Source organism: Heliconius melpomene, chromosome 16, assembly GCF_056956725.1.
Source record: "Heliconius melpomene rosina isolate 202511_hmr_F chromosome 16, ASM5695672v1, whole genome shotgun sequence".
Classification (NCBI taxonomy): Eukaryota; Metazoa; Arthropoda; class Insecta; order Lepidoptera; family Nymphalidae; genus Heliconius; species Heliconius melpomene.
In genome coordinates this window covers 6,637,891-6,662,764 of record NC_140404.1, presented here as the reverse complement: position 1 = coordinate 6,662,764, position 24,874 = coordinate 6,637,891, and the positions used below count along the sequence as shown (strand labels likewise).

The window sequence follows — 24,874 nt, the reverse complement described above, 5'->3', positions numbered from 1 at the left end:
CCCACATTCAAGTACTTCACAAATTTACTTCATTCACAGCCATTGACCTGGCGCGAATATTAACTTGACTCAATCGTATCTATTTATTACACCTCACAGGTTCATATTAAATTTGTCTTCTAAAATAATCCCCATCGAAGCCAAAATCGAGCTCCTATCTCAAGGGAGCTAATTAATTTTTGCTTGTGGTTTTTTTTAGCTAAGTTAATAATATTAAACATATTATAAAAAATACTGAATCTAATTAAAAAGCTAGACATTGTGACTAAAATTAAATTGCATAATTGTAAAGTAATCCAGTGAGAAAATCTAAAAAATATATGCTAACTATATAACATTAAACTTAATGATATTAACCACAATAGAAAAAGACCACCATAAACTAATCTGAAATTCTCATGATCTTCATAGTCGAAATGACGCATTACTTCATTAGTGACTTAAATTATGGCATTCGTTCATTTATATTAATTCAACTTCACGCTTTATCCCGCATATAGCAGGGTAGGCAAAGGAAATTTAGTGTTAAAACACTTCGTTTTCATTTTGCATGTGTTGAGTGGCAGAACTTAACGCCGCGCTGGAAAAAAATAAAATATTAAATTTTTCATTTTCTCTAGTGGGGATTGAACTATCAACCAGTCGCGTTTACTCACATACTGGTGCCCCTGTGCCACAACTGCCCCATTAAATTATGGCACCAAGGTAAATTCTTTAAGTTCCTTCTACTAATTAACATTTAAAGACCAAAGATGTTTTCTAAGGATAACAACATGTTCAGCCATCGATAATATTACTTCCTCGATGTACCCACCTGTATCCGTTGCTCCGTAAGTCACCTACATGTTCGCAGTTCCACCCATGGACCCTTCCAATAGGCGTCAAGGCCTTTACTTGTCTTATAAAACGAGTTCTACCGCCCGCAAGTACACACTTTGTTACTTTCACGCGAGCAGTGCACATTTAAAAAAATGTTCAGGCTCATATTATTAGCCTTTGTGGCGGCGGTCGCGTGTCAGCAACACGAGGGTGGAAGACGAGTTCCCAAATACGCGGGTGACCCCAAAACAGCTGCAATTGTGCAAGAAGCTCGGTATCTCAGTGGAAACGGTGCTTTCGGAGCCGCTTATCAGCAAGAAGATGGTATCAATTTTAAAGAAGAGACAGATGCTGAAGGTAACAGGAAAGGTAGTTACTCATACATTGACCCCACCGGACAAAGGAAGACCGTGAATTACATTGCGGGCAAAAACGGATTCCAAGCTCTCGGAGATCATATCCCCACTGCGCCTCAGCCCGTGGCACCTACACCAGGATACACCCCTGATCCTCGTTACAACTCTCCAGACTACAAACAGTACAGTGCTCCTCAGCAATACTCAGCCCCAGTCGCGCCTCGCAACTACGGTGGAAAACCTAGCGCCGACGACGGTCAATACTACCCTGAACTTTACGAACGTGATAACTATCAATCTCAACAACAATACCAACCTGCCCCACAACAACAATACCAACCTGCCCCACAACAACAATATCAACCAGCCCCACAACAACAATACCAACCTGCCCCACAGCCGCAATACAACACGAACAACATCTACCCCGGAGTACAACAAGCCCAATACAGCGGGATCCAAAACCAACAATACAGTGCGCCCCAGCAATCTCGCCAAGATTACTACGAACCGACCACACCACCTCCAGCACGTTTCTTCCCTCCAGGCAAGTTCAGTCTGAACCGTGCCCCCGACGGCTACACCTACTCGTTCCACAAAGTATAAATCTCACTTAAAATAAGGGTTCCTGGCGATTTGTGATGCCTGAAACGTAAAAAACTCGCATCAATTAGTAAATCGCTGCGTCATCAGAGGGTAGTTGAGGGCACGTGCCTCCTTGCTTCGGAAGCATTTCTTAATTGTTGTTCGCTGTGATATTGTGTGCTAATGGACAAAGTATATAACGCTGTTGGTATCGTTACTCAAGTGTCTGAAGCAATGAATGCAGTCTGTAAATAAATTTATTATTATCTTATTATTTTTAATTCTTGTTTTATTTAATATTCATTACTTTTGTTTTTAATTAAATTGTTTTTAAATTTCTGAGACGTGAAATTCAATGTCAATGAAATTCAATGAATCAAAAAAAAGTCGTCAAAATAATTAATTTATATATTTTTTTTCATTCTATCTTAAAAAGACTCCTTTATTTTAGTATATGGCTTGATATAAAAAATCTAATTAGAAAAGCTCAATACAGCTAATTACTATGACTTTGTGAACATATTACCCGTGACATTGTGACCTAAATACCTAAGAAATGACGTTTAATCTCCTTGCATATAAATTTTAATAATTATTGCAATTATAACACTTAATAATGTGATAATATCTATTTTAATGATTATATGCGCAAAAAAATAACAAAGAAATTAAAATATTCTTTAGTTGTTTTTATAAAATTAACAATAATAATTTATAAAAAAAGTCGACAAATAATCTACCAGACAGAAGACATAATTCTTAAACTTTAATCACAAAACGTCTCAAAATAAACATTTCTAAAAATTGAAGGTTTACCAAAAAAAGATGAAAAAAAAAGACATAATATTAATAACTGCTATTACCTTACAACTATTATTAAGTTGTCATTTCAAAAAAAAAACTCGAACATAAAAGTTGCTTTCAACTTCCTGCTGCCCAAGGTTCCAAGGCGTGGGCGTCCGCATTCCTCACTTGCAGACCTATAACTAGATCACCTTACTGCTTAATAAAATGGATATTATATCGCCACCACGCCTTTCCATTTACCTGCTCGGTCCAGCTAATATCACAACTGAATCTCAAGAAAAATTAAGCTCTATTACCAACGGATATGGTTCAAAATGTATAAGCTTTAAATGTCAAAACTTGCTGACATTTCATCAGATACCGTTGGGGTTTGTTTATAAATAGTAAGGGTAAGTATTTTGATAGTCTACTGTATGGCAATGATGTATTGGCTGTCTTTTTTATGGCTATATACGATTATTAAGGTTATAAGAAAAAAGCTTCTTCAACTTTCACGATGTATCCCGCACACAGCAGGATAGGCAGAGGGAACTTCGTGTTAAGAAGACTGTTCCCCACTTTCTGCCGAATTCTGAAGACATTGCGTGTTGAGTGGCGGAACTCAACGCCGTTTTGTCTTGACACCAGAACGAAGAAAGGAGAATATAAATTTAAATAAATATTTCCTTTCTTCGAGTGGGGATTGAACCCACAATTTAGTTTCATATTAAGTGAAGGTGATTTAAATGACAGCGTCTTATATTCTTGGAACTTAATAAATATTATTCGCATAAAACCACAATGCAATGTCAAATATTGTTATTACAAGGTGACTAAGATATCAGTTATTAAATAATATTTTAATTAGTATTTTTAAAAAATATTGTCAGAATACTGTTTTTAAGAATAATTATTTTAAATTGAAACTGACAAAATCATATAAAAATTTCAGTCGTCATTTCTTCTATGATTTCTTTTACTTCTCTTAATAGTCTATACACAAATCATTCTGTCAATTTTAATACACGTAGAGTTTTTTTACAAAAATCTATATAAAACCATAATAATATATTACAAATTAATTTTAATAAGATTATATAGAAAGCACACTCATAACTCAAACGACGTATTGTGTAAAACGTAGAACAATAAGTAAGTAGATGTTGAACGTAGGCTAACCTTTACCTCCATTGGTCACACTAGCGCTACCAATAGTTTGATTAACGGTGATTGTTCGTGTATTGTTTTGTATTCGCAATACTCTCGTAACATTGTTTCATATTTCAACATTATATTGTTGGATAAAATATGTATGACATGCGAAAATACTCGCCAAAATCCCACGTCTATTTATTTAGACCTAATTACATAATAATTATATGTCTTATGTTTTTCGCAGAAGTAGAGAAATTTAGTGTTTAATGTTTTTTTATTAAATAATTGCGGATTTGACTCGTTGCCCCTTAGAAACCATCCAAGCTCCCTACCACTAACCCATATGTTGTTTTCGAGCTATTTTACCCTTTTTACAACTTATTTATTTATTGTTAGGATTTCTTTTTTCTGTATGGAGGTCTTTACTATTTTTTTTTACCCAATAATAGCCCAAAGATTCTTATATAATTTTTTGTAAGCTTCTGATATAACTTTCTGCAAAATTTCGAGTTATTCTGTAAGTGGCGGAATTCAACGCCGCACCTTGTCTATCTTACTTACAAATTATATATAAACATTTATTTGAGCAAGAATCGAAAAATAAAAAAATATGTGGTGGGGGTGATAGTCACACACTATCACCACTGCCGTCACTACGATGACCTCAATATTCTTACGATTGTTTTTTTTATAAAAGTAATAGTATAAATAAATATATAGACATTAAATTACTAAATTAACCTTATCATAAGATTAAAAATTTGTAAAAAAAATTCAAAAAGAAATTGTCAAAATATTTTGCTAAACTAGCAAAGTATCTTCAAAAACTCATCAATCATTCTCAATAATTGACGTACATCATTAGCTAAAGTGTTACACCGTCGAAGCCGAGAAGAGCAAAACATGTAGAAATTTTAGTTCAAGGTTGTTTAACCTTTAGTAATAGAAATTGCAGGAATTGTGAACTATTAATGAACCAAATGAGCTTTATTTATTATTTTAACAAGATAAAGAGGCCATTATGGCGCAGGAATACAAGCGTGCGATTTTAAATGCTAAAGTTGTGGGTTTGATTCTCATTCGGGGGATCGAAATATTTAATATTTTCATTTTCATTTAATCGCTCTAGTAATGAAGCAAAATGCAGCGTTAAGTTGCGCCATTCAACCTGTAATGCCTTAAAAATTTGATAGAAAGTGAGAAACAGAAGTGTCTTAATGGAAATGTATAAAGTGAAGTATAAGTACCAGGTTCCCAGGTTTTTTTTAGGTGGAATTATCTGTTCCAACATTTAGTATCGAAAAGCGTTTATCTCCTCTTTCCGTGCTAATTCAAAAACCAATAACGAACCCATAACCACCAGGTTTATAATTAACCTCTGTCCTACTGCACGACTACGAAGTTTTCGCGGTACCCTTTATAAAGTAACCAATAAATAAAAAGAACGTATATAAAATAAATTACATTAAAATTAATTTAATTCAGGTAGAAAAAGGAGAACGGAGTGTCTTGACGGAAGCTCTCTCCGGAGAGAAAATGTGAGGCTTACGAATACCTTAATTCCGTTTAATTTATCTTTAAGTTATTTATGAACAGAATAAAGGAAAATAATTAATAAATTGTTAAAATTTCATATAAAAATTTAAAATGAATTAAATAGTCATAGCGGAATTTGTGCTTACTTCCGCTTTGATAAGCTTATACTCGTAATTCAATTAGTTCACTTCCAGCTATGTTAAGACCTTCGCGCAGAACTAATTAATTATACAATTTTATTTTATATATATATACGTTTAATCTATACATTACAATAACATATACAATAAAATTGTCTTGTCTGTCTGTTTATCTGCGCGCTAGTTCACGCTAATCTCAGAAACGACTTAACTAATTCAAATCCGATTTTCACTGTTATATTTTGGTAAACTTTTCTTAACATTTAGTGTATGTTTTATTTTAATCGGTTCAAAAACAAAAAAAGCTATTCTTAGGACAATATTGCTAGAAAATAAGTGATTTATTTAATTGGCTCAAACTTTAGCAATCAATGTATGTATGTTGTCTTAAAATGATAATATTATTAAATCACGAAAATAATTCGAATCAGGTTAAAAAATATTGTATAGTACAAGCGAGCGAAGCCGCGAGCGCGTTGCTAGTAGTTCATAAAGATTATTAATGTGAAAATTATAACAAATTATTAGACCGAAAAAATTTTGCATTCCTTTAAGCAATTTTACGACAGGTTGAATTAATATATTTTAATGAATTATGATTTCAATATTACTTTCAAAGTTACATAAGTTTCTAAGTCAAAATAAATTGGTGACTTCGTCATACTATTATGTGTATAAATATTATTAGAAAACTGCAATAAAAAAAAAAATTATATACTTATAATTTATAAGTATTAACTATTAATTATGAATTAAAAAAAATATATTACTTAGGGCTTAAGTATATTTTTTCATATATATTTTTAGCAGAATTTTTAATATTTAAAAATTTATTAAACTCAACTGGCAACTGTCCACCACTAAAAAGAATTAACCGGCTAAAATACATTAAATGACGAAGAAAATAATCTTAAATTACACCGATTCAAATCGCCAGAAGCGATTTAATAAACTTATCTATTAACAATTTCATTACGAGGAAATGGAAATCTGAATGCAGTTAAATGCACCTGGCTCGGAATGAAATGCAAAAATCTATAACTCTGAGAGGTAGAAAGCGGAGTGAAGTTAGCCTATAAACTAATATTCCACCGCTAACAGCAATAGAGTACCTAGGCACTAAATGGAAACCTATTAAACAGCCCCGTCTCAGATTGAAATATAAAACTCGGTCACTTCGTTTTCTTAGTTGAGAGTTCAATTTACCCGGTAATGAGGATCAAATGTCAATTCGTATATAAATATCATAGAAAAATGTATAAAATAGGTTAAAGATAATAATTAGGTATAATACGTTTTCATGATATCATCCTGGTGCAAGGGAACAAAGGTGCGGCTATAAGCGTGTTGGTTGTGGGTTCGATTCACACTCAGAATGGAGTAGATATTTCATATTTTCATTTCTTCCCACTGATGTTGGCGCAAATCACGGCGTTGAGTTCCGCCACTTATCTCGCAATACCTCTAGAATTCGGCGGAAAGTGGAGAACGATGTCTCTTAACACTAGGTTGACTCTTTCTACTATACTGTGTGCGGATATAGGTAATTGCGGCACCAGAGCAAAGAAGTTAAAGTAAAATAAAACATTACATTTTTAATTTCCTCGAGTGGGAATCGAACTCACAACCTATAGCGTTTACAGTCACTTTGGCCTCAATATATAAAATTACATATAATGCTCTACAAGACTCATTCGACCCGTTCCATTAATAAATAATTTATCAGAGCGTGTGTTATTGCAATCGACACGTGTACACAGCTTTGCGAGCTTAAGTCTACTTAATAAATTTTAAGCTCAGTCTACCTTTAAAATCTGGACCAAAGTTTGTAATGAATTTTCAATTATTTATTAGTTTTGTATTGAATTGAGCATGTGGCCGAGTTTTTGCTCAATTATTTTTAACTAGTGAATGTAGGTAAAAAAATATTAATTCAAGTTACAAAAGTTGACATGATTCCAATTTATACTTTATGCCGACCGGTGATTGTCAATTAATAGTGGAGTTTCTGGTGTCAAAGGCGAGAATATATATATTCGTTCATTATTTTATTTTAAAAAAACTAGAATACAAGCTTTATTTCTGTATTTTAATATTCATTTATTTGTGTTAAATGCTATAGAAATATAATTTTATGGAAACCGATTTTGTAATTTATATACAAATTTAAAGACAATACGAATAATACACATAATAAGCATTAATCAATTATATCATAATGTAGTAGATATTTTTTTAGCTTCACACTGTATAGCGCACATAGCAGGTTATACCCTATTGTTAAAATACTCCGTTCTCCACTTTCCGCCGAATTTTCGAATAGCAGAATTCAAAATTTCGCTTTCTTTTCTTATCAGAGCAGGGAAATAAAAGTTTAAAATAAAGATTTCATTACTTTGACTGAGAATCACCGATCGCTTACAGTCATATCCGCCACTGCGCCACGACGGCTACATAGATAATATTCCATTAACAGATACATTTATTCAAATAGAATAGTCCAACGAATATATATATGACAATAACGGCCCGCCCGCGGCTTCGCCTGCGTGAACTACTTTATTATTAAATTTCTGTCTTCATGAGTACCTACGTCCTATAAGTGACGTCCATGCAAAATTTGAGACTCCTAGCATTTGTAGTAACGAAGTTTCATACAAACTTTCAACCCCAAAAACAATCCCTTAGAAGTCGAATATTGCAAATTCCCGTCTTAGCGAGCACCTACGTGCTATAAATAACTCCTATGCACATTACACATATTTACATTCCTAGCACATGTTGTTGCTGAGATTTCGTGATGAGTGAGTGACCTTTCGATTTTATATATATAGATTGGAAAATATCAATAAGAAATAAATAACGGACGCAAAATATACTGCATTTCTGAAATAGTTTGTATTCTCAGCATTTAAATCTCTGCTGCATCACTGTCACTTACTACTGTAGTAGTACTATTCTACTCTACTATATCTAGACGTTATAGAAGAAATCACAGATCATAGGATCCAGTTCACTTTGTATGCATTGTGCATCCGACTGCAGACCACGGCCGTGATACGGCAAACTAGTCAATTGCTGACTCCACTACTGTTTTGTTTGTTTAGCGTGTATTGAATTTTAAAATTAAATTGCTTTTGAATATGTTTTTCTTTTGATAGAGTGAAGCGATTACAATGAAATAAAAACTAACCTACCTACTCTGATTTACTTGTAATTTTTATATATAAAAGTTGCTTAAATTTGTTGTGTACTTTTTACGTGATACGTGTTCACATAAACAGACAAACAGACAAAAAATCCAAAAATGCTGGAAATGGATTCTGTTAATTGTCCTTTAACACCCTAGCCATTTTTTTTTTATATTTTCAATGTACAAAAATTACTTTTCTACAGATTTATTATAAGTATAGATTTTAATTTCTCCTTCTGGTGCGACGAATTCCGTTACTCGACACGCATTGCCTCCAGAATTCGGCATAAAATGGAAAACAGAGTATCTTAATACTAGGTTCCCTCTGCCTACCCTGCTGTTTGTGAGATACATCGTTAAGGACAACAAAATAAATTAAAAATATAATAACAACCATTGACTAAAGCATAAAACAACAAACACAAGAAAGCACCATAATTTCAAGATTTTATTTAAATAGCAATTAAAATTTACTAGAATTTAAATTAATCTTTTGTTTAAAATTAACTTTGCAAGTACGAGTAAAAGATGTTTGCATTATTCAAATGCCACTTTCTTATACCTGTAACAAAGACATTTAGAACTTGGTATCGCATGTACCGTCTGTCTGTCCGACGCCGTCCCTTGAGACGCCCCTTGAGGAACGTTCTTTGCAATAATATTAAACAAGAGAACGTAAAGATAATCGATAATAGTGTTGGATTATATTTCTTATTATAATATAACTTGGTATGTTTTTGTTTTAAATAATATCTATGTATGAATTTTTGGTAAATTGAAACTGAAATGTTGATATTTATTAGACAAATATTTTTCCAGTGCTTGCTGTACTGTATTAATTGCATTTTTTATTAATAGGTGGAAAATAAAATTATAGTTTTGTAGATATTCTTTCTATTTGCCTTACGAGCTACTAGTACGGAAGGAAGAAAGTAAGTAGAAAGTACCTATGGAGTATGCGAGAACTTTAAAAAGTGTAAACGTAAATCTCACCTATCCATTACTAAAGTGCAATCGTTATTTAATGGGAAAAAAAAATTACAGATTAGAATTTGCTTTTTTTAAATTTAAATAATATTTACAAAATTCGGCGGAAAGTAGAGAACGGAGTGACTTAACACTAGGTCTCTCTGTTTACCCTGATATACGCGGGGTAAAGAATGAAGCTCATTTCAATATATTTTTTAGTTATTTTGGCATTATCCTTTTGAAATGAAAGAAACAATTAGTAACTGCCTACTTTAAAAACAGATTTCAATTTCCAACGGTTATTATTTAAAACTTTTGTCGTTCACAGTAATATGTGTTTCGGAGCCTGCAGGGGCAAAACTCTCACGAGTAAAGTTAAGCTCATAAAACATACTCATCTTAAATTTATGTAAATTGAATATTTAGAGAAACATTTCAATAAATATATCAATTTATATGGAAGAATAAATAAATTATTTATTAATAATGAAATAGAAATAATTTTAAAAATATTTACACTTAACACACAGAAAACTTTCATTACTTATACTACTTATACTCGAAAAGCTTCAAAATTGTCGTTTTTGAAGCCGTTATAATTATATCAATTATTAATAATAATTTTAGTTTGAAAAAATACTGTAAATATTCAGGGACCTAGAAGTGTATTCTCCGAGTGCATTCTCCGAGTGCATTCTCCGAGTGTATTCTCCGAGTGCGAATCGAACCCATAACCGTATAAATAAATATATTTATATTTTTAACATAAAGGTAACTCAACATTTTACATAAACTAAACCACAAAATAAATTTAACCGCAAAGGTAGTAATGGTACCCTTTATCTTATTTCCCCATGCCAAAATGGCCGATAACTAGGTATTATGTTTCCGAGCCCCATTACGCGCAGCCGACGTCGTCTCCAGGGACTGGACAAGAACACAATCTTAAATATAAGTCTTTACACTTAAGTTGATACATAGAAATTACTTTATAGTATGTGACGTTTCACACGTAAAGCCCATCGTTGGGCATTACCAAACTTAGGAAATTATTTACGAAGTGCAGCGTTGAGTTACGCCATTTAATACGAAATTTCTCGAATTCCAAAGAAGTTGTCATCTTCGAAAAAAGCATCTTAACACTCTATTATTTTTGCCTGAGCAGTGAGGCTTAAATAAAAAACATATAATATATTTAAATTTGTCACAACCATCTATCTATCTATCTATCTATCTTATGGTGTGAAAATTTGCTAATAATCGATTTAAGCATTTAAACCTATAAATATATTTCTGAAATATTTAGGAAAATTAGGGAAAAATCTTTATTATATATTTATTTATTATAAATATATACGTATATAAACCATACTATATTCTTATATAATCTGGACGGTCCTTTTTCTTTTATTGCGGCAGTAATGTTGTACTGTGTTTGTTGCAAGCAGACGTGACAGTTACCTCTGGCGTATATCCTTATATTAAAAGAACTTTCCTATTACATACAAAATCACATATATGATATAATGAAATTTCCTAATTAAAATTATTTAATTACTACTATAATTATTCTACAATTAAAATTATTAAATAATAGTTCTAGAATTATTAAATAATTTTAATTATGATAGTAATTACAACAAACGAAACTAACAACTCATAAATACATTCCAACTTAATCATTGTTGCAAATAAAATGAGTTACGACACTAGGTTAACTATTTTTCCGCCGAATTGTGTAGGCATTGCGTGTTGAGTTGCGTAACTCAACGCTGCCTTAACACCAGAGCGAATAAAAAGGAAATAGCAAATATCTCACTTCCTCAAGTGGGAATCGAAGCCACAACCTATCGCTGGCATCGTAATGAATATAATATATTATTTGGGATGTGACGATGCACAGCATCTGTGAGAGGGCGCTGTATACTTCCCTTTGATTATCCAATGATTTTCACTTCCGGTTGCTGTCTTCGACCAATCAGCGATCGCCGGAAGTCACGTGGTCTCAGGTGGTAGGGCGCCGGAACGTATAATAGGCGACACTACACTTCTTACCTCATAGCGTCGTTATTTCCCATTAGAGTAACATCGTTTAAAAGTGAAAGTGCTGTGGTAAGTGTAGTGTTGGAGGTGGAATTTCTACACATCGTGAACCGGATTTCTATATCGGGCCTACTCCTGGAAAGGCCTCCAGCAAAGATGTTCATCCTCATCAAGAGAATTTGCTTTTGCGAAATTCAAAGGTAACAAACTGGACAACGGGTGAGTCATTTGAATCTCTTGTGTAACAAGTTTCTACATGCATGTAATACTGTTCTATTGCTTGGTATTATATATACCAATACTGTAGTGGATTCTGAGCTTACCGAACACGGCTGTGTTATAACCTACAATAAGGTTAGGTATATGTCTCAGATTTTCAGCAGTTATGGCCCAATTTTATTCAACTAACGGGCATTACAAAAAGCAAGAGGACTCATCGCTTGTTTAACGCTCTTGGAGACGTTCTCGGCATAATGTCATGCGATGTAAACGGAGTTTACTAAATAAATCGGTTTTCACCGAGTTTACTTAGTTGTATTATCCATTAATATACTACCTTCGTTTAAATACGATAAATTCGTTAGGAGCGTATCCTGAGCGAGTTATCAAATATATAAAAAATTCTGTTCTCCTCATATATATCAGGGAAGCGGATTATTTAATAGTTGCCAGTTGTCAAAACCAGATGGCGTTGCCTGTCACTCTGACGTGACTCCGATCGATGACAATCAGAAATGGGATCGGAACAAGCTCCGGTCCCAACCACCTTATTCTGCGACATATATAAGTCTGTCTATTTTTAGATAAATCTTTTTTATTTATTTGTAATAGGATAATTACTAACGTTGTTGAAATGTTATAATCGCTGGGAGCGTATCCTAAGCGAGTTAACGAATAACAATGGATAAATCTGCGTGGGACTTTCTTTTGGCTTCTTTTGACAATTGCAGGCGAATACTCGGAAGAATTAGACACAAGGATTCGAAGACAATTTCAAAGCCTCCTGGCAGGAAAAGTGTTTCAAACACGGAATATCGGAGGTTCATTTTCTCAATCCTGGAGGAGTGAGGATAAAAGAATTGTGGATTTGCTGCTTATTCATGGTTACTGCCATCGCTGTGAACGTCATAACATTTAGCAATGGGCTCCATAGTATTTAGCAATCACGGGATCTTCGGTATGGCCTCTTCAGCAAAAGTTCTAGCCAGTCACCTTATCTTAGTTGCCTTAAGAGGGACTCGGGCTATTACTTGACATAAGGTATGTCCAACTATTTAAAGTGCATTTATCCGTACATTAGAATTTAAAAAAGCTCGGTACTATTTTAATGCTCTCAATTGTACGGGAGGGGGACAGTTATAAGGAGGCTGCCTCTGAGCGTATCGGAGGCAGTGGCTGATGGTTTGGGCTCCGTAGGCCCTTCCCGGTTTAATCGCGGGAATGCATCTAGCCATTTACCTCCATGCCACCAATAATCCTTTTCCAAGATTATTTGAAGCAGTTAGACCTTCGTCAACCGTACATGCATCAAAAATTGAGAAGCATGCGTTGAGTATGAAACTCTAGCACGTTTAATTATACATTAGCAATTGTCAAGTATCAGTGCATACCGGATATCGGAAGAATGGAGTGAGAACCCGCCGACGGGTAACACAAGCCCAGAACTTAGTACAAGGGTATTGCATGATTGTTAATAATTTTATTTAAATGTAACCGTATCTCCCTGTATACATTGTGTTAAGAAATACGGAGGCTGCCTATGGGTATATCGGAAACGGGTGTAGATGGTTTGGGGGCTCTGAAAACTCTTATCGTCTTAATAATGAGCATTCTCCATATCGTCTCTGGCTTTATCCAATAAGAATTTTCAAGCGGTTCGAGAAAGCAAGGATAGAAAATAGTTCGACTCACGTTCTACAACTGATAAAGCAAACCAATAGGATATGGATGGTTGAGTAATGGATAAAAAGAAGCAATGTGTCAAAACTAAATTAAAAAACTGACTAAAATAGCGGGTTCAAGTATTATAAAAAGTCGCCGAAAGTTTCTTTGGGCTAATTTGGCATTACCCTCGTGCAAGTTCGTTTTTTGTAACTTTGGTTCCAAAGCTGGGGAAAGCTAATGAAAATAATCGTCTTCATGGGACATGAGGGCTGTGTAAAGGTAGTTACATATGTAGATATTCCGCCGCATATTGCCATGAGTTTTGCATAAACTGAACCTGGCCAGCGAGGTATACACGTAGTCACAACTCCAATATGGCAGAGAGCATGTTGGATGTCTACGACATCATTAAGTCCGGGGAAGTCGGACGTTTAAATTGAGTGCATCTGTATTTAAATCGTATATTTTGACACTGTGAAGTTGCTCCTAAAAGCGAATTTCAGAGAGTGAACTATTGTAGTTCTAAAATACAGCTAAGAAGCCACGTGGATATGGAAGATAATTGAAATATTATAAAATTGATACCTTTATACTTATAACTTTATTACACTTCGAAGAATGATATAATCATTAGTCGGCCTGAATTTTGTTGAAAAACTAATGAGCTCATAAACTCACATTTTCTAACGCATCGTATATCAAGTACAGTTTGCTTCAAAACTGTACCAAGTAGCAGATAGGACATTCATATCATGAATTGTCGGTCTGGTTGCGGATCGGGTAAGCATTCATTGATGCTTTTGTGAAGTTGTAATACTCAAAGTATGTGATAATGAAATCAAGTCTTAAATTTTACAAATGCGTTCAAAGCTTTGACCAGTATAAGAATATATTGTTGGGCTAAGTACATAATATTTTATAGAGCATTCTATTAAATACTCAAGTGTTATAAATATGTTGTACTAATGGCATCAATTACAAGGTAAAAATTAACTTGGGTAACTACTTCATCATCATCATCATCAGCCTGTCCTCGTCCACTGCTGAACGTGGGCCTCTCCAATGGCGCGCCGCGGGGCTCTATCTTCGGCTCTCTGCATCCGGCCGTTGCCGCCACCTTGCAGACATCGTCACCCCATCTAGCGGGAAGACGGTCTTTAATTACGCTTGCCAAGGCGTGGTGTCCACTCTAGAACGCGTCTACTTACTATAAATTTATTATAGTTGTTAAAAAAGGAAGTATGGAGTTAGTTGCCGGTTCTATCTACGACACGCTGTCTGAGCCGGAGATGGTTTCCAATAGACCGGACGACATTTTCATTGTCATTTCGATCCTGCTCGTACTTCTAACATCATATTTCGTTTAGAAATATTTTGGTGAAACAGGTGACCTGTCGAAAATTACGCTCTAGAGACGGTGCTGTCATCCTAAGAAAAATGTTTTTCTAGGTTCTACATTAAGAAACTAGCTAGACCACCGGAAACAGGCTACAAAAGGTAACAATTTTGTTGTGTAACTTAGAGGTGAGGCTACGCAAGGGCTTCATGAATAATAATCAATACTTATATAAACAGGTTATTAAATTATTATCAAAAGAAGTGAGCACGTCTAGCTTTATTATTTAGAAGACGGTTATGCGAGCTTCCTTTCCTACTCATGCTTATCAGCGAGTTGCGGATCATCTTTTAAAATTTGTTTGTATGCAAATTATAAGTAAATCTAATAATTGAAGTTAGATTATTTTGGCTCAGCTTCCGGCAGAGCGATTATTAATTGAATTAAAAAATTAAGCAATTAACAATTTGCTTATAAATAAAACAATGTTACTCATGTTTTCTGTGGTTTTACAGATCAATTTATCTGAATGTATCAGAATCAGTTTATACAATCATTCTGATTTAGATCACATAGCGTCGTGCGTGGTCACCAGGAGTTATAAACACGTCTCTCACAGATGCTGTGCATCGTCACATCCCAAATAATAGTACAAGTTTTACATAACAATAAAACTTGTATTATTGTGGAGAGACGATGCACAGCATCATTTTAAGGCTCCTGGTGAGAATCTGCTATGAGGTAAGAAGTGTAGTGTCGCCTATTATACGTTCCGGCGCCCTACCACCTGAGACCACGTGACTTCCGGCGATCGCTGATTGGTCGAAGACAGCAACCGGAAGTGAAAATCATTGGATAATCAAAGGGCCCTCTCACAGATGCTGTGCATCGTCTCTCCACAATAATACAAGTTTTATTGTTATGTAAAACTTGTACTATTTTTTAACCCAATATAAAATCAATATATATTATAACAATATCACTAACAGAATTGCAACTGTCATATGTAATAGTACTTAATTGTTATTGATTATACACAAAACAGTAGCACTAATGGCGGCGTCGGTAATCACATTATGTTCATAATTCAATGCATTGATTTGGCGCTACACAACGAACACAAATTAACTTCCAATTAATTGGTAATGAAATTAGTTATTTTATGTAAAAATATTTATTTTATAAAAATAAAGGAAAGATAGATAATCTAATACAGGTGATGGGATAGGTGGTTTCCTACTATTTTTCCCTTGAAATTTAGATGTATATTAAATTTAAATTGATATGTATGGATTTTTCCATCCATTACTGATATTTTAATATTCTTTGATTTGAATTTTGATTTTTTTCGTATATCTATAATAATAATAATAAAATAGCTTATTTATTCCACAAAAAAAAACATGTTGCTTGCATTACAAAAGGAAACTTATAATATACTTAACTAACTAATACTATATTATTTATAGAAACACAAAATTTAAAGTTTGTAAATAAACCATCTACATCAGTTAATTTATTACAAAACTTAGAAAACATACTTTTTGAGCATTTCCCTCATATTACTGAGTGAGCGAAATTATATAAAAGTAAATGAACTTTGAGGCCAAAAGATAACTTTATCATTCGAATGTGATGAGAAATTCTTAAGCAGTCGTTAAATTCAAGTTTTGTAGACATCTACGTAGGCCTTAAACTCGTAAGTAGCCAAAGTGCTTAACTCCATTACGGGGTCGACTCGCGACCGAACTTTGAATCACGCAGATTAGCAAACAATTTAAATATTTTAATTTTAATGAATCTAATTACTCTATTGACTCGACTTCTCATAAATATAACACGAATACTTCAAAGTTGTTAGTTAGTGTTTGTTTTACAAAACGATATTTATATTAGTAAATATTAGTGAAAAAGTTATTAAAAAAATTAAGAAAGCGAGAAAAAGAAGTAAAGCAGTCATAACTTATTATATGACTAAAAAAATATAATTTTATCGCATTGAGAGATCGATCTATACGCCATGTCAAAAGTCACTTGACTTGGTCGCTTTGCAGGAGAAAATTGGAGAAAGGAGTGACCTAACACTAGGTTTTTTCTGCCTAATCTGCGTAAAGATATATATTACTTTAGTAAGTAACGAAGAAAACAACGTAAGATTTGATAAGAAAGTAAAAAAACTTCTTAAAATAATCTTAAACGAAGCAATGTGAAATTTAGAGGCCGTAGTGGCGCAGTAGCAAAATCTTGTAACTGTAAACGTGATGGTTGTGTGGAAACCTGGAACGCCTGGAAACGTGGGGAACAGAGTGTCTTAACACTAGGCTCCCTCTACTTGCTATATGCGGGATACTGCGTGAAGCTAAAAAAAATACATTTTAAAAATATACTATAAATATTCTACTTTAGAATCATATGAGTGCGAGTATATAAAAACTAAACACGTTCATTCGTAGCGTAGCCCTAACGTAACACGACTTAACGACTAACAAGCTAACATTTTTTCATCCTTTTTGTTTGTGCGTTTAATGACGTAACTACCTACATGAAGTACCTGAAATTCCTGACAACGGAAACGTTCAGTTCAAAGAGAAATTCTCATATAAATATTTGAGAGCAACATGAGAAAAATGTGAAAATGTTTCAACTTATGGATTTAGTTCAGCCTTTTATAAATACCTCTAGCTGGGAACGCTAAGTTTTTTTTCCATCCAGGTACTGGAATAGGATAAATAATAAAAACAACAATGTGGAAGTTCACATTCTATCGCATACTGATTCTGTGCGGAACTTTGAATACACGTAGGTATTTCCATATGAAAGTGCAGTCTAAAGCGAGCTAAATAAAAATAAAAAAAATCATGTCTATTATTATTAAAAGAAATAAGGTTAGTAATTAATTGTAGTTTTATATCTATCATTTTTAATTCTATTTTGACAAATAATTTTAATTTAATTAAAATTAATTTTATGAAAATTGTAATTATTAAAATTTCTCATTTATTGAGGCGTACTTTCCCTTCCTTACCCCACTAAGTACACTTGAATAATTTACATTTTAATCTTACCTCATCTTCTCTGCTAACTAACTAACAGAGGAACTGACCCATAGAATATTATAGCACAAAGTGTAAAAGTGAAAGTAAATTTGTTTGTAACGCCTTAACTCCAAAACTAATCAATCGATAATTATGAAATTTTGTACATATAGTCTCAGAAAATATATTTAATAAATATTACATTATCATTCTTTTGCCGGGCCGGGCCGGAACCGGGCGAAGCTGCGTTCTAGTCTTTAGTATATTATAAAGCGAAAATTCAAGTTACGAAACAATTAGAATTTATTTATCAATTCAATAGAAACAAAATCTTTATCGATAACATTTTCTCAATATAGGTGCAGCATTGGAGGAAAAAAAATGGCACGCCCGGTACATAAATCCGGTTAGCGCGCCTTACCGCACGATACAATTAAGTTTGGACAATGTCGCCTTTTTACAGAAGCGATGCAATTTACGAGGCAGCTCCTTTTATGGATAACTAGGGGTTGAGGGGGACGAAAACCTGAGGTGTGACATTTAATAAGAGTTTTTTAATACAATCCTGTAATATGAGGGGGAAGTGGTTTCTATGGGTATGACATATATAGACTAATACGCCCGCTTGAAATATAAATATTAATAAAGAAATTGAAAACTAAAGATACAGTCAATTCAGTAAAACAGTTGTACAATATAACTGTTACGGCAATTAGCAAATAAATAAAATAAACCTTAGATGTTTTCGTAAGCTTGCCAGAATCCAATAGTGAAAACCGCATCTAAATCGGTTAAGCCGATTCTGAGATTAGCGATAACAAAAACAGACAAACAAACAAACAGACAAAAATTTTAAAAATCAATATTTTGGGTTCTATTAGGTTAATAAAGATCCCCAATAACATTTTTTAAAATATCTTCCAAGTACATGCACCGACCCTCTTACGATTTTATTATAAGTATAAATATAGATATAGAACCTTTTTGAATTGCTGATTGTTTAATGACATGTGTCGTTATAAGACAAAGAACTTAATAGCACAGACAACCAAATACAACCAAAATATACCGGAATTCGTCCAATAAAAATAACAATTATATATATTTGATTAATCGCCCTTATACCGGAAATTGTTACAGGAAAACCTCTAACGTTGTGCATTCACGCCACATAACAATAATATTTTTATTACGCCAGTAAATAAAATGAAGGCAACAATTATAATTCCGAATATCGTATGACATGATTCTTATAAGATAAATGGATGTATTGTATTGCCACAAATATAAAACTAGGGACACCCTATATAGAGAACTAACATTTTACTTCATATAAAAAGTAGATTTTCTTTTACAAGTTGATTATATTCTAGTATTATCGCGGATTATTATAAGTTGTATCACTCTTTAAAGTTGAGTAAACACGTAATCAAAACCTGTAGAGATGAGAACTTACAATATTAATAAAGGAAATAAATCAAAAAGTGAAAAAAAAATATTACAAACTTATATTTGAAGTTAATTTTATACAAAGCTTCTTTACACACACATTTTATACAAAGCTTAAAATTTTATACAAATTAAAATTATAAAAATATTTTATGACTCCAAAATTCGACAGAAAGTGGGGAACGGAGTGTCTTATCATTAGGTTCCCTCTGCCTACCATGCTGTGTGCGGGATTGATTTTTTTAGTTAGATTTTATTAAAAATAAATTATTAGAATATTAAAACATAAGCTGCAAGCCATTATAAAGCATAGTCTTTGTAGGTACCTCTGTTCTATATCGAAGCAACGGAAAGTAGTTTAATTTTTTAACAACTTTTAGTAATACAATCTCCGGTGACTGTAAAAGCTTTTATTTTTAGCATTAACGTTGCCTTGTCCGAGTAAAATAATTTATTAATAATGAACTAAATATGTAAAATATTTTATAAAAATGTATGCCAAAAAATCGTATACTAACTGATAATAAATGAAGCGTGTTTTTCTATATAATATGGAAAATCGAACAGAATTTTTTTGTTTCTTTACTTTTTTAGAAAACATATATAACATTTAACATAACGGGATTTGAACCCGCGTTTAAGCCAAACCTGCTCATTTAAAAAAATCTAATATTTCAATGTTTTTCTAAATATATAATAGCACTTTCAAAAACTCAAAATTATTTTCACATAAATATTCACAATAAAATAGCGAACTTATAGTGCAATTGTGCGCATTCTGCTTTAACTGACAATGAAGTTGTAAGTCCCATTGAACTTATAAAACTTTTCTTTTCAGATTCAGGGTATGCAGAGGAAACCTAGTGTTAAGAATCTCGACTCCCCACTTTCCACCAAATTCTGAAAGCATTGCATGTTGAACAGCGGAACTAAACTATCGACACCAGAGCGAAGCTTAGAAGAAAACAGCTTAGAAACACATAATAAAGCTATAAAACATTAGAAAGCTCCACAACAATGAATTATAGCGTAGTATATACTCGTGCAGGTTAACAGACATATTTTTCATTTTCATTATTTGAGCAAAGCAGTTCCCACTCAGAATTCTTAGTCGGTAAATATTAATAAAGTCTCAACGTTATCTAAAAGGGTATATTGTATACTGCAAGCGCATTCCCTGCACGTATACTTTCGTTCAAATGAAGTGCAACACTAATTTACTTTAAAAGATTATTTCCTTGCACATGTTACCTTATACTATTTATATTGTAATCGAAGTTCTTTTAAATAACGAAGTTATTTACTTTATTAATTTATTGGATCGATTTATATTTTACTGTTATATGTTTTATATTTGTCGTATAATTGTTTTTCTGGTTAACCTTGATTTTAACAAAGTTAACCTTGTGTTATAGTAAAGTCGATTTACGGAAGATAATTAATTATTTCCGATAACTTCATAAAAAAAATGATTAAAATAACATACTTGTAGGTACCTTCTCTTATGAATTGAATTGAATTATTATCACTGAATTATTATTATGTTGTATACCTAATACAAAGAAAAATTTAAATGAAAATTACAATATTTTCGATTATTTATATATTTATTTGCACTGGTTATTTTAAATTATACAGATTAACTCAAATTCACAACTGTGAAGTAGGAACTGCAACTATAGATATCAGTATTAAATAATCAAATTGAATTGTTTTCATTATATCAAAAAGAAATCCTATAATATTTAGCCAAAAGTAAAAACTTTTGTATATTTTAGTATCTCGTAATATTATTACCCAACCTCAATGACTGTGTGTGCCATATACTAGGTACACTAATAACATAATGTCGTATTTTGTTCCACATCGGCCTGCGTCTTCCCACTATTTTGCTTAGGGAGGGTGCGAGTACCGCGAGATTTGCTGCACCTGCAGTTTACTTCTTTAATTACTTCAGTCATTAATACTTGTCCATTAAAAATGCTGCAATTCTTGCTTAATTTTTTGTATTAATGGCTTTTGTTCACAATTTTGTTTTATTTTTAATGGTAATCATATGTTAAATAAATAGAAAATAAATAGAATCAGCTTAGCTTAGCCTTAGTTAAAATTATTTATAGATTTGTAGTTACATTCAGTTCTTAATATACAAAATATATTAGTCAAGTGCAGAGTATCAGACTGGCCTGACAGACAGATACAAGCGAGTCGCCGTCAGACAAAAGGTTCTGAAACAATTTTATAAACTGCTTATAAATGTGAGTTCTCTTTTTTTGCCAAATTTCATAATTCTAGGTCCACGGGGGGTAAAATTTATTAAAAACGACGCATAAACGCTCGTATCTTTCACAAGGAGGAATCCTATACGCGTTCCATTTTTTTCATTTGAGATGTGAACCCTAAAAAAACCCTTATTTAAAAAAAACATAATTATCAGAAACAATTATCTTATACTAAGTACAGCAATGTATTGTAGGAACACCACGATGATAGCAAAACGTTTAAGCTATCATTTGGGTCCTGCAGTCATTACGCAAGGTCAGCTGGTGTTCTCCCAAGGTTTTTGCTCGGATGTCCCTGGGGGCGCTTAGAGTGAAATTGTTTTCTTGCATCAATCGTTGTACAGTCAGCTAACGATCGGCACTTAGCATTTAGATTGTACTCGTATAAGGTATTATTTTTAGTAAGAAAAATATTTTATTGTGATTTTTATTATTATAACGAAGTCTTAGTGGAGTAGTTGAGCAGTATTTCGTAGTACAGGCGATGCTTGTAGGTTCGATTCACACTTTAGGGAAATATGTAAATTATTTTCATTCCTCTGCTGAGTGAAGACAAAGCTTGGCTTAAAACATGGTTTTGGTTCCATCTGCTTTCTCTGCTTCTGCGGGATACCGCGTAAAGCTAAAAAAAAGTAGTACGAAAGACTTTGTTCTGTAAGGTTGAGCGTTCGGAACGACTTTAGAAACACTGTTCTTTATAAATAATCATTTATTACTGAATTTAATTAGAAAAGATACATGATTTATTAACATACACATACATACACGAGTGTATACACACTACACGCCCATCCAGAAAAAGAAAAAAAAGAAATATTTTCATTATCAATGATAATAAATTACCATTGCTTTGTTTGTATTTCTTTTTATTTCTACAGTAATAATCGAAAACTATGCAGATTATGGTCCATATATTAGATTATATAGTAGACGTTTCGTAACTTTTAACATAACATATCTAAAATAAAATAAATAAATCAGCTTCACGCTGTATCCCGCACACGCAGGGTAGGCAGAGAGAACCTAGTGTTGAAACACTCCGTTCCCCACTTTCAGCTGAATTCTGGTGGCTGAATTCTGCATCGACACCAGAGCGAAGAAATGGAAATATAAAAGTAAATAAATATTCCACTTCTTCGAGTGGGGATCGAACCCACAACCGTCGCTTAGAGTCACACGCTTTTGAAGCTGTTCTACGACGGCTTCAACATAACATATCTATTTGCTCATAGGTATATACATTCACATACATACATTGCCAGACAAAAAAAAGAACATAATGAATAAAAATACGGCTAACCACTCAGAGAGACACGAGTCGCTAATCAAATTACATTACTAAAACAACACAAAAACGTTACGAAATTAAAAGCATTACAACAGCGAGCATAATATATTTCCACGCCCACAAACGACTGTTTTAATGGCCAATTTAATTTCATGTAACGGCGTTATATTTTCATATGAGAAACATATTTCGCGGTGCGTTGACACGGCGTGTACGGTAGAGTTAAAAATGTATAGATTTATTATATTTTACTATATTTTGAGGCCAGTCATGGTGCAATGGTACAAAGAGTGATTGTATATACGACTGGTTGTGTATTCGATTTCCAATAGAGGGAATGGAATAATTAATATTTGCATTTCTCCGCTCATATCTAGCAGCAAAGCGCGCCGTTGAGTTCTGCCATTTAATACCTCCAGAATGCTGAATTGGTTGGTTGGTTCCCTTGATTTTAGGTTCCCTCTGCCTCCTTTACAGTGTGATACTATAATACTTCAGGCGGAACTCCGCTGCGCACATTAGTGAAGGAACAATTAAACTTTTTGCGCCGGTACGCGCGGCTGCATCCGGCACGTCTCGGAATTATGAGACGATCGTGACTCTGCACTAGAGCTGGCCATCGCTTTGTTTTGTAAAAATATCGGTGCATTCACGTAAACGTTGTTCTAGGCGAGGCTTTTAATATTTTAAATGTATTCTTTATTTATTGTTTATAAAATATAGTGCCTTATACAAATGGATATTTTTTTCTAAATTAATTTTGTGAAAGTTATTAAATATAACTAATAATATTAGTACAAGTTTATGATTGTAAAAACGAAGGTCGTGGGTTCGATTGCCACTCGAATCAATCTTAAATTTTACTACCCATTTAATTTATAACATGATAGGCAATTACTTTAATAAAAACAATGGATTACAAAATTACTAACAACATCGTTATTTCGTATTATTATTGTGATACTTTGATTTTAATAAGGCATTTCCAATTTGTCAAATTCAATTTTCCGCTTATATTTCCAATAATAACTTTACCCGGCTTAATAAAGCCTGGAGGATCGAACATCCACGACGAAAGATATTAATTATTAGCCTACATAGTAGGTATAAAATAAAGTCACCTTCCGCCTCTGTTTGTGCCTTTCTAAGTTTCTGCTTCTCTCTGATTTCACGATGTATCCCTAACGGGGTATTCAGAGAAGATGGAGCGCCAAACGCCACGGTCTTTACATACCTTCCGCCTTGTTCACTATCATCAACCTTTTCATATATACTCTCCGGGGAATCCTCATGCTTTTTACATGACCTTCCTCCAGTATCTTCGATACTGCGTTTTCAACCGAGGTCTCCCCCTACCTCTCTTACCGCTCACTGTACCACCATAATGGTGGGATCTTGGGCGGCTGTAATCACTTACCATAAGGTGACCCGTACGCTCTTTTACCTTGTTCTATTTCATAATTACAATAACTAAATAATTGAATTGAATTTCTCATTAATAGTTCAAAAACTTATATCGACTTGAAAATACGCCAAACATTTTTCGTAAGCGTCTAGCTAATTAGTATAGGCACAAATCTTCGCTGTGGGAACTTTTAATGACGTCGAATGAAAGTTTATATGTCTCTTAAGTTTTAGCACTTGTCGTCCGCGAATACCGTTAGCGCTCATTAAGAAGTTGCCGTGAAATTTTCAAGTTGTTCCCATTATTGATAATATGCTTGTAGGGCCGTTAAAAGGAATGGCGGCCCGTTATGTATGAGATATAAGCGTGTACTTGTTATTTTTCGAGTATTCTTCGTATAGGATGTTCTCGTTAACATATTTACTGACATATTGTATTATCCTAATAATTTATTTTATTACTCGTAACTTTGAAATATATTTCTTATATCAAAGCAATATCAAATATTTGAAGTTCAAGAGTGCTCGCAAAGTTGTCTATTTGATCTTTGAAGTATTTTAGTTTGGTACAACTAAATTAAAGTCAATGGAACTTCTTAATTATTTCTTAAAGT

General features: G+C 33.2%; 1 protein-coding gene across 1 annotated transcript; it reads left to right on the top strand.

Annotated features, from left to right (window-relative positions):
- Positions 1-922: 922 nt before the first annotated feature.
- LOC146530844 (uncharacterized) lies at positions 923-2,041 on the top strand. Its single transcript, XM_085199442.1, has one exon. The coding sequence runs from the start codon at positions 972-974 to the stop codon at positions 1,779-1,781; it is 810 nt and encodes a 269-aa protein (XP_085055568.1). The 5' UTR covers positions 923-971; the 3' UTR covers positions 1,782-2,041.
- The last annotated feature ends 22,833 nt before the right edge of the window (positions 2,042-24,874 follow it).

Excerpts from the sequence above, each read along its gene's own strand:
- LOC146530844 (XM_085199442.1), top strand. The coding sequence starts at position 972 with ATGTTCAGGCTCATATTATTAGCCTTTGTGGCGGCGGTCGCGTGTCAG.